This window comes from Aegilops tauschii, chromosome 2 (genome assembly GCF_002575655.3).
Source record: "Aegilops tauschii subsp. strangulata cultivar AL8/78 chromosome 2, Aet v6.0, whole genome shotgun sequence".
NCBI lineage: Eukaryota > Viridiplantae > Streptophyta > Magnoliopsida > Poales > Poaceae > Aegilops > Aegilops tauschii.
The window spans coordinates 568,951,206-568,962,506 of record NC_053036.3 but is presented as its reverse complement, the minus strand read 5'-3'; the positions used below and the strand labels follow the sequence as shown (position 1 = coordinate 568,962,506).

Here is an 11,301-nt window from a genome sequence, read left to right as displayed (position 1 = left end):
TGGCAATATATCTCGGAATGGCTATGGAAATGCCATAATAGGTAGGTATGATGGCTGTTTTCAGGAAGATATAAGGAGGTTTATGTGTGATAGAGCGTATCATATCGGGGTTTGGATGCACCGGCGAAGTTTGCACCAACTATCAAGGTGAAAAAGGGCAATGCACGGTACCGAAGAGGCTAGCAATGATGGAAGGGTGAGAGTGTGTATAATCCATGGACTCAACATTAGTCATAAGAGCTCACATACTTATTGCAAAAATCTGCAAGTCATCAAAACCAAGCACTACGCGCATGCTCCTAGGGGGATAGATTGGTAGGAAAAGACCATCGCTCGTCCCCGACCGCCACTCATAAGGACAGCAATCAAAGAACACTTCATGCTTCAAATTTGTTACACAACGATTACCCTACGTGCATGCTACGGGACTTGGAAATCTCAACACAAGTATTTATCAAATTCACAATTACTCAACTAGCATGACTCTAATATTACCATCTTCATATCTCAAAACAATCATCAAGTATCAAACTTCTCATAGTATTCAATGCACTCTATATGGAAGTTTTTATTATACCCATCTTGGATGCCTATCATATTAGGACTAATTTTATAGCCAAAGCAAATTACCATGCTGTTATAAAAGACTCTCAAAATAATATAATTGAAGCATGAGAGATTAATAATTTCTACAAAATAAAACCACCACCGTGCTCTAAAAAAATATAAGTGAAGCACCAGAGCATAATTATCTAGCTCAAAATATATAAGTGAAGAACATAGAGTATTCTAATAAATTCCGATTCATGTGTGTCTCTCCAAAAGGTGTGTACAGCAAGGATGATTGTGGTAAACTAAAAAGCAAAGACTCAAATCATACAAGACGCTCCAAGCAAAACACATATCATGTGGTGAATAAAAATATAGCCTCAAATAAAGTTACCGATAGACGAAGACGAAAGAGGGGATGCCTTCCGGGGCATCCCCAAGATTAGGCTTTTGGTTGTCCTTTAATTTTACCTTGGGGTTCCTTGGTCATCCCCAAGCTTAGGCTCTTGCCACTCCTTATTCCGAAATTCATATAATCTTTACTCAAAAACTTGAAAACTTCACAACACAAAACTTAAACAGGAAATCTCATGAGCTCCGTTAGTGTAAGAAAACAAACCACTACTTTAAGGTACTGTAATGAACTCATTCTTTATTTATATTGGTGTTAAACCTAATGTATTCCAACTTCTCTATGGTTCATACCCCCGATACTAGACATAGATTCATCAAAATAAGCAAACAACACACGAAAAACAGTATCTATCAAAAACAGAACAGTCTGTAGTAATCTGTATCAAACATATACTTATGGAACTCCAAAAAATCTGAAATAAATTGGTGGACGTGAGGAATTTATTTTTTGATCATCTGCAAAAAGAATCAACCTATAATCACTCTCCAGTAAAAAATGGCAGCTAATCTCGTGAGCGCTAAAGTTTCTGTTTTTTACAGCAAGATCGCAAAGACTTCACCCAAGTCTTCCCAAAGGTTCTACTTGGCACAAACACTAATTAAAACATAAAACCACATATAAACAGAGGCTAGATGAATTATTTATTACTAAACAGAAACAAAAATCAAGGAACAAAAATAAAATTGGGTTGCCTCCCAACAAGCGCTATCGTTTAACGCCCCTAGCTAGGCATAAAAACAAGAATAGATCTAGGTATTGTCATCTTTGGTATGCAACCATAGGTGGCTCTCATAATAGATTCATAAGGTAATTTAAGTTTCTTCCTAGGAAAGTGTTCCATCCCTTTCCTTAACAGAAATTGGAATATAATATTTCCTTCTTTCATATCAATAATTACACCAATCGTTCTAAGGAAAGGTCTACCAAGAATAATAGGACATGTAGAACTGCAATCTATATCGAGAACAATGAAATCTACGGGCACATAATTCCTATTTGCAACAATAAGAACATCATTAATCCTTCCCATAGGTTTCTTAATGGTGGAGTCCGCAAGATGCAAATTTAATGAACAATCATCAAATTCACGGAAACCTAGCACATCACACAAAGGTTTTGGAATCGTGGAAACACTAGCACCCAAATAACATAAAGCAAAGCATTCATGATCTTTAATCTTAATTTTAATAGTAGGTTCCCACTCATCATAAAGTTTTCTAGGGATAGAAACTTCTAATTCAAGCTTTTCTTCATAGGATTGCATTAAAGCATTAACGATGTGTTTGGTCAAAGCTTTATTTTGATCATAAGCATGAGGAGCAATTAACATGGATTGCAACAAGGAAATACAATATATCAAAGAGCAATTATCATAATTAAATTCCTTGAAATCCAAAATAGTGGGTTCATTGCTATGTAAAGTTTTGACCTCTTCAATCCCACTTTTACCAATTTTTGCATCAAGATCTAAAAACTCTGAATCATTGGGACGCCTTTTAAATAAAGTTGACTCATCTCCAGTCCCATCTTTATCAAGATTCATATTGGAAAAAAAGATTTAATAGGAGACACATCAATCACTTTTAGATCATCATCATTATTGTCATGAAAACTAGAAGAACACGCTTTTACAAAGAAACCATAATATTATCTAGGAGTTTAGTAGCTTCTCCTAAAGTGATTTCCGTAAAAGTGCCTCCCGAGGCCGAATCTAAAAGATTTCTAGAAGCAAAATTCAATCCGGCATAATTTTTTTGTATAATCATCCATAAATTCAAACCATGTGTAGGGCAATTACGTATCATTAATTTCATCCTCTCACAAGCTTGTGCAACATGCTCATGATCAAGTTGCTTAAAATTCATAATATCGTTTCTAAGAGAGATGATCTTAGCGTGAGGAAAATACTTAGAGATAAAAGCATCTTTGCACTTATTCCATGAATCAATGCTATTTTTAGGAAAAGAAGAGAACCAAGTTTTAGGACGATCTCTAAGCGAAAACGGAAATAGCTTCAATTTAACAATATCATTATCCACATCTTTCTTCTTTTTCATATCACACAAATCAACGAAGTTGTTTAGATGGGTAGCGGCATCTTCACTAGGAAGGCCAGAAAATTGATCTTTCATGACAAGATTCAACAAAGCAGCATTAATTTCACAAGATTCAACATCGGTAATAGGAGCAATCGGAGTGCTAATAAAATCATTGTTGTTGGTATTGGAAAAGTCACACAATTTAGTATTATCTTGAGCCATCGTGACAAACAATCAATCCAACTCACAAGCACAGAAGAAGAAAATGAAAAGAGACGAACCAAAAAGGGCGAATAAAATGGCAAGGGTGAAGTGGGGGAGAGGAAAACGAGAGGCAAATGGCAAATAATGTAATGCGAGGGATAAGAGTTTGTGATGGGTACTTGGTATGCCTTGACTTGAGCGTAGATCTCCCCGGCAACGGCGCCAGAAATCCTTCTTGCTACCTCTTGAGCATGCGTTGGTTTTCCCTTGAATAGGAAAGGGTGATGCAGCAAAGTACCGTAAGTATTTCCCTCAGTTTTTGAGAACCAAGGTATCAATCCAGTAGGTGACTACACGCAAATCGCCTAGTACCTGCACAAATAATCAAGAACCTTGCAACCAACGCGATAAAGGGGTTGTCAATCCCTTCACGGCCACTTGCAAAAGCGAGATCTGATAAAGATAATAAGATAAATATTTTTGGTATCTTTGTTGTATAGATTGATAAGTAAAGATTGCAAAATAAATAGTAAACTAGAATTATAGATCGGAAACTTATATGATGTAAAGTAGACCCGGGGGCCATAGGTTTCACTAGTGGCTTCTCTCAAGATAGCATATATTACGATGGGTGAACAAATTACTGCCGAGCAATTGATAGAAAAGCGCGTAATTATGAGAATATCTAGGCATGATCATGAACATAGGCATCACGTCCGTGTCAAGTAGACCGAAACGATTCTTCATCTACTACTATTACTCCACACATCGACCGCTATCCATCATGCATCTAGAGTATTAAGTTCATAAGAACAGAGTAACGCATTAGGCAAGATGACATGATGTAGAGGGATAAACTCAAGCAATATGATATAAACACCATCTTTTTATCCTCGATGGCAACAATACAATACGTGTCGGTTCCCTTTCTGTCACTGGGATCGATGTCGGTGTCAAAACTGGCGGATCTCGGGTAGGGGGTCCCGAACTGTGCGTCTAGGATCGATGGTAACAGGAGACGGGGAACACAATGTTTACCCAGGTTCGGGCCCTCTCTATGGAGGTAATACCCTACTTCCCGCTTGATTGATCTTGATGAATATGAGTATTACAAGAGTTGATCTACCACGAGATCGTAATGGCTAAACCCTAGAAGTCTAGCCTGTATGACTACAGTAATGTGTATATGCCCATCCGGACTAAGTCCTCCGGTTTATATAAGCACCAGGAGGATCTAGGGTTACACAGGGTCGGTTACAAGGAAGGGAATCTACATGTTTGGTCGCCAAGCTTGCCCTCCACGCCAAGGAGAGTCCCATCCGGACACGGGTGCAGTCTTCGGTCTTTGTATCTTCACAACCCATCAGTCCGGCCCACGGCTAACAGGCCGGACGCCCGAGGACCCCTTAGTCTAGGACTCCCTCAGCAGCCCCTGAACCTGGCTTCAATGACAAGGTATCCGGCGCGTAGATCTGTCTTCGGCATTGCAAGGCGGGTTCCTCCTTCCGAACTCCAAGATAGTCTTCGGACGTATTGAATGTGTCCGGACCTGTAACACGCACCACACACAACCGCAGAGAGAGAGAGAATATAATACTCCACGAGTCCAATCCGCTGACAACTTTTTACATCATGACATCACGTCTGCCCGGTCATAATTTTGAACCATTTTTCGTTTCTCGCTCCGCGTTTCAAGACGCGGTTTCCATTGGCACGTCTTGCAAAAGCAGAGATCGTCTCCCCTTATTGCGGGATTTTCATCAATTCGGGTGTGGGTAACCCAACCATGCCTGTTTACGCAGCCCTTGGGAATAGGCGAATTTTAAGGCGAGTGGGGAGGCGTTCAATATTCACTGCCTTTATAAGGGGATAAGAATCCCCCCTTCTTCTCCCACGCCTTCTCTCTTCCTTCGTCCTTCCACTCTTGAGCTCCAGCGCCCAAGTTCTCATCTTCTTCCCACTCAAGCCGGCACTCAACCATGTCCGGATCCGGAGGCCAAGGCAAGTGGATGGCCTCCTCCGTCAAGGAGAAGGACATTACTGAGCTTCGGGCAGCCGGGTACTTGGCGAAGGAAATCGCCCACCGCCTTCCGGCCCAGGGAGAAGTCGCCCCACGCCGAAGCCCAACGAGAGGGTGGTATTCATCCCTCATTTCTTCCGCAGGCTAGGGTTTCCACTCCACCCTTTCGTTCGCGGGCTGATGTACTATTACGGGATAGACTTCCATGATCTATCCCCGAACTCCTTCCTCAACATCTCGGCGTTCATCGTCGTGTGTGAGGCCTTCCTCCATATCCAACCCCACTTCGGGCTGTGGCTCAAAGTTTTCAACGTGAAGCCGAAGGTGGTGGATGGCCAGCACGCGGAGTGCGTAGGAGCCATGGTGAGTAAGTTGTCTAATGTCTCCTGGCCGAAAGGCACTTTCGTGGAGACTGTGAAGGAATGGCAGAAACAATGGTTCTACATTACGGAACCCCGCGGCACCAACTGGGCCGCAGCTGCCGCATTCAACCCCGGTGCTCCAACGCGGCTCACCTCCTAGGTCGAGAAGAGCCCGAACTGGTGTTCGCTAGACGAGCTGATAGCGCTGTAGACGCGCATTCAGAGCATGGTGGACAAGAATGTAAAACTTGTCGATGTAATCCAGGTGATGCTAGTTCGCCGGATTCTCCCGTGCCAAAGCCGAAGCCTCCCGCTATGGAAGTTCAATCCGAAGAAGCACCATACCCTGAAGAGGCTCTTCGAGACCACTCACAAAGATGCCTGGAGGTTGCTCTTCAAGGGCAACGAGACACCACCAGCCACGGATTCGGACCGTGGGCATGATGTTAACCACCCCGCCAGCGAGGTGAGTTTTTAATGCGTCCTCTACTTGTTTGTTTCAAGGAGGATATCTGAATTTTTACTGTTATTCCTTCTTCAGGAATGGATGGAGAGGGCGAAGAAGATCCAGTGCCCGGCTCTGCTGCCTGAAGAACCAGTCATTCCGCATCTAGCGAAGATGCTGGTGCCGACGCCCTATACGGCGCCGGCGAAGAAGGCCAACGGGGTCCGGAGCGGCCCCCGCCACAAGGGTGCTACGGACGCGACGTCCGCAGACAAGACCCGTTCCTCCGTCGCCGAAGACGACGACGATGAAGAGGAGGAGAAGGAGGAGGAGAGCGACTCTCCCCCTGATGGAGGGAGAAAGAAAAGGGCGGCCTCCACAATTCTGGAGAAGGAGGCGCCCAAGAGGGAGAAAGGCCGGCCTGCGGGTGGCTCCGTATGGGACGTCGACAGCAATCCGGAGCGACGCCCCCGCACTAAGCCTCGGGCCGCATCGTAAGTGCTGAGACTCGTACATGCCCATAGATCTAACCTCTCCTCCTTGTCGTATTGACATGGTCAATCATGCTATTACAGTCCGGCTCACGACAGCTCCCAGCGATCCTCATCAGAGGGTTCGTTGGACACAAAGGAGATGGCCAGCGAGACACCACCGGCCGCTTACTCTCCCAAGGCCAAGGGAGACGACGAGGTGCTCTCGCAAGGCCAAGGATATGGGTCAGACGCCGGTACCGCGCACATGGGGTACAAGCCATCACCGGGAGCCGTGCCGCTTAAGAACCTCAGTCCCCGAAGGGAGGCGGTTCCGTAGTAGTTGCCACACAAAAATCTTAATCTTGAGGGGTAAGGGGGGCTTTACACAATGGTAAAAGCCATGGATTGATAGATGACTGGCATAAAGCATGGTACGCCGTGCTCACCGAAAACTCCGTCATCAGAATGAGCCGCCACAACACGGTGTCCGGTAGCACCAGTGGGAGGGCACTCCGTAGTCTAGTTCAGTCATCACTTTCCGCTTGTCGAAACGTACGTCTCACGGTGAGCCTAATGCCCTTTGAGATCCAGTTTGAATAGCAGGAGGTTCCCGTGCATTTTCTCCAAGGAATGACCCTGAGTTATCGAAGCATGGCTCAATAGTAGTTTCTAAGTCGACGGTCGACCAACTCGTCACCTTCGTCGCTCGAACGCCCAGTTAGTTCGCTTGCACGTCTTTTTTTAGTTGGCGCTCACACACATGTACATTTGTTTCCCGGCTTTTGGCTATCTAAAAAAGTTGACTAATGGTTGTTTTAAAATAAATTGTGAAATAAGAGCATGTTCACAAATATAGAAAAATCACGTCATGTCCCGACTTGCTACTGTACTACACCCTTCATATAAGATTGTTTTTTTTGACAATACACTAATATAAAAAGGACAACGCTAACGCCCACACGTGTGGTGGGAGCCAAACTCGCCCACACGCCCTATAACACACAGAATACGTCATGTCACCGCATGCATGCATGTGGAAATCTTTTTGGATTTTTAGCTTTTACAATGTTTTATATCTTAAATGAAAAATCTGATTGAAGATCCGTTTTCATCATTAAATTCCTCGCGACGAGATTTTCGAAACTAGATCTCATATCAATATATTTCGACGAAATTTTCTTTTGGTTAAAAGTTGCCATGTCTATTGCACATGAATTGCCATAATGTTTACACTGAAGTTGTCATGATATATTTCAGCTATTTTCTCCTACATTTAAAAATAAATTTTGACAAATTATAAAACGGGGAATTAAGAAACTAGACTTGCCATGCACCATAAACTAAAATTGCCATGATACATGCACTTAAAATTGTCATGGTTCATACAAAAATATTTTTTCATGATCTACAAACTAAAATTGCCACATGACAACTTTAGTTTAAGCACTATAGCAACTAAAGTGTAAACATCATGGCAACTTTTGGACAACAAAAATTTCGTCGAAACATATCAACATGGGGTCTAGTTTTGAAGATCTCGTTGATACGGATTTAATGGTGAAAACGGATTTTTAATTCGCTTTTTAAATTAGGAGATAAAACAATTTTAAGCTGAAAACCAAAAACATTTCTGTTGATGTCATCTGTTTATACGTGGCAAAATGAGTGATGATGAAGGCGTATGAGTGATGTACAAACGCCCACACGTATGGGCGTTAGTTTTTCGTATAAAAAATGTCTTGCATTATGAGAGGGAATACCATATGTGATTAGCACCTGGTTAGCTACTAGTCTAGTGGTAAGGGCACTCGGACCACCGGAACAAGTAGAAGGTCACGGCGCAGCCGCACGGTGACTCCCATCTTCTCCGTCATGTCGAGCTCCTTGGCCTGCGCCCCGCCGGGCAGCTCCCAGTCGAAATGGTACAGCAGCCCGGCGAGCGCGAGCTCCACGTTGGCCAAGCCGAACGACATCCCGGGGCACATCCGCCGGCCCGCTCCGAACGGCGTGTACTCCATGTCGGCCCCCTTGAAGTCGACCTCGCCGCGCTCGAACCTCTCCGGTATGAACTCTTCGGCGGCGTCCCAGTGGGCGGGGTCCCTGCTGACGGCCCAGGCGTTGACGAGCACCATGGTACCCTTGGGCACGTCGAAGCCCAAGACCCGACAGTCGTTCATGCACTCCCGCGGCAGCAGCAGCGGCGCCGGAGGGTGCAGCCGGAGCACCTCCTTGATCACCAGGCGCATGTAGTTGAGGCCGCCTAGGGAGTCCTCTGTCACGTTGGGTTGTCCGGCGAGGGCTCGCCGGACCTCGTCTTGCGCCTTCCGCATCACCCTGGGGTTCTTCAAGAGCTCGGCCATGGTCCAGATCAGCGTGGTTGCCGACGTGTCACTGCCCCCGGCGAACATGTCCTGTAGGAGTATGGCACGATACATGCATGAAACGACTTTTTTTTCATGGATTGATGGAAGAAGTTATGTGGATTCCGTGAGTGAGGTGCTTCATTACGTACCCCGACGGCCGACTTGATGTTGTCAGTGGACATGGGGAACTGCAGGTGGCCTTCCCGCTGGATCCTCAGGAGCACGTCGAGCAAGTCCTCCTTGTCGTCATCGGCTGCTCTGTTCTCCTGGTGCTCCTGGACGACGGCGTCCATGAACGCGGCACCTTCTTCCTGGTGCCGCTTCATCCGGCCCGGCATCCGGCTGACGAGCATGGCGAGGCGCGACGACGGGTAGAGGTCCGGCAAGCTCATCCTGGCGAACAGCCTGATCCCGCGCTCCAGCATCACCAGGAACTTATCCCGGTCCTTGAACCTGCTCCCGATGATGGCGCGCACCGCCGAGTCGGCCGCGTACGCCGACAGCCGCTGGCTGAGGTTCACCGGGGTAGACGACGCGGCGGCCGCCGCCACCGCCAGGAGCAGCCGGCCGGCCTCCTCCTCGCGCACGGGCCGGAAGGACTGGACGCGCCGGGCGCTCAGCAGCTCGACGGTGCAGATCTTGCGGATCTGCCGCCACTTGTCACCATACGGCGCGAAGACTATCCCCTCTGCTCCCTCGGGGATGCACAGGCGGATCATGCGGCTGATGGGGCGCGTGGCGAAGTCGACGTCGCGCGCCACCATGACCTCGCGCGCGGCGTCCGCGGAGGAGGCGACCACGACGGGGAGGCCGCCGAGGCGGAGCAGCAGGAGAGGGCCGTGGCGTCGCGCCAGGTCGCGCATGGCGCGGTGCGGCAGGTCTCCCACGAGGTGGTGGAGGTGGCCGATGACAGGGAGTGCCCACGGAGACGGAGGCAGCAGGCGGGCACCCTCGCGGTGCCGGCGCCGGTGCCGGCGCACCGCGCGGTTGAGGCATAGAAGAGGGACGACAATGGCCAGGAGAGTGAGGAGGAGCTGGTACTGGTAGAGCTGCAACGACTCCATGCTTTGAGCGGTAGCTCCAGTTTCAGAACGGCACAGTTCAGAGTGACACTGACGCGCCGTATGCATAATGCATCGCATCCACCCACGCTTACAATAATGGCGTCGCTTGAAACAAAGCCAAAAACCATTGTATAGTAATAGGTGTCTTTGTGCTTGTCCGTATCCTCGCACACTTACAGTTACAGCTGTCTGTCCACGCTCCCAAGGTAGGGATCGAGTCGATCTGAGGCTTTGCATTCTCACTAGTGGCTGGGGCGCGCCAAGGGCGCGCCTCCTCTGCCGTCCTGTGCGCGCAAATCATGTGGATGCATGTATGCATATGCTTTTGCAGCCCAGATGAGCATCAGATGTTAAAAACAAGTGCACTTAACTGAAATAGATTATAGATCATTGCAGTGTTCACTCATATACAACACAGACGATCGCTAGTTGTTCAAAAAAGAATATAAATAACAAAAGTGCAGCAGGAAAACGTCTAGTCGTCGAGCATAGCAAGCTAATAGTAGGTCTATAAAAGTTGAACATTCTCCAAAAGGCGGGCATCATCACACCTTGCAATATAACCTTAATTGTTCCCTGCAGAACATAAGTACTGTTAAGCATCACACAGAACACATAATGAACACATAATAACATAAGACTGAAGCACTACCTTAGACTACCCATAGTGGGAGTAACATAGGTAGTAACATCATACATATCTAGATAAAATAGATGATGTGGCAAGAAATAAATGAAGAAAGTGAGGAAAATGGTAACATAGCTTTTTACTAGTAGTAAGTAACATCACACATATTAAGGCAAGATGAGTCTATAGCCCAATAAATGAAGTGTTGCATGTTACCACATATACGTTACTCCCCACTATAGAGGTAGTAATATAGACCAGTAACATATGCATGTTACTAGACTACCCATTGTGGCTAGTCTTCGACCTCCCACTTCATTCATAGTGAATCGCGGATCGCTTAACCATTCAAAGAAAAAATAACTCACTAATTAAGAGTACCCTATGAACAGCAAACTGCAAAAGCATTCTGCAGAGAAGCATATGAACATTCAAGTCAACTATACAAACTGAGAAACCATAAAAAGAAAATGACCTTATGTGAGCAGCTTTGTCAACTTATGAAGTATAAGCAATAAGATATGGAAAATAAAGTCATTCCAAGTGTAGTTAGCTGCTCAAAACAGTTTTTGTACCCTTCAGATATAGCCATTTCTCCCACAACAAGGTCCCAATCAAAACTAGTCTCCAAAACAAAATCCGAACATGACCCAGGAAAAAAAGAATAAAAAATTTGTAATGTGAAGTGTCGATCATCTATTTGCACCTCTGATCGTCGCCTTGTACTTATTGCTTGACT

General features: G+C 46.0%; 1 protein-coding gene across 1 annotated transcript; it reads right to left on the bottom strand.

Moving 5' to 3' along the window:
- Positions 1–8,111: 8,111 nt before the first annotated feature.
- LOC109747226 (desmethyl-deoxy-podophyllotoxin synthase) lies at positions 8,112–10,032 on the bottom strand. Its single transcript, XM_020306315.4, has 2 exons — positions 9,020–10,032; positions 8,112–8,918 (listed from the first exon to the last, which is right to left on the bottom strand). The coding sequence occupies exons 1-2, from the start codon at positions 10,010–10,012 to the stop codon at positions 8,295–8,297; spliced, it is 1,617 nt and encodes a 538-aa protein (XP_020161904.2). The 5' UTR covers positions 10,013–10,032; the 3' UTR covers positions 8,112–8,294.
- Positions 10,033–11,301: the final 1,269 nt, after the last annotated feature.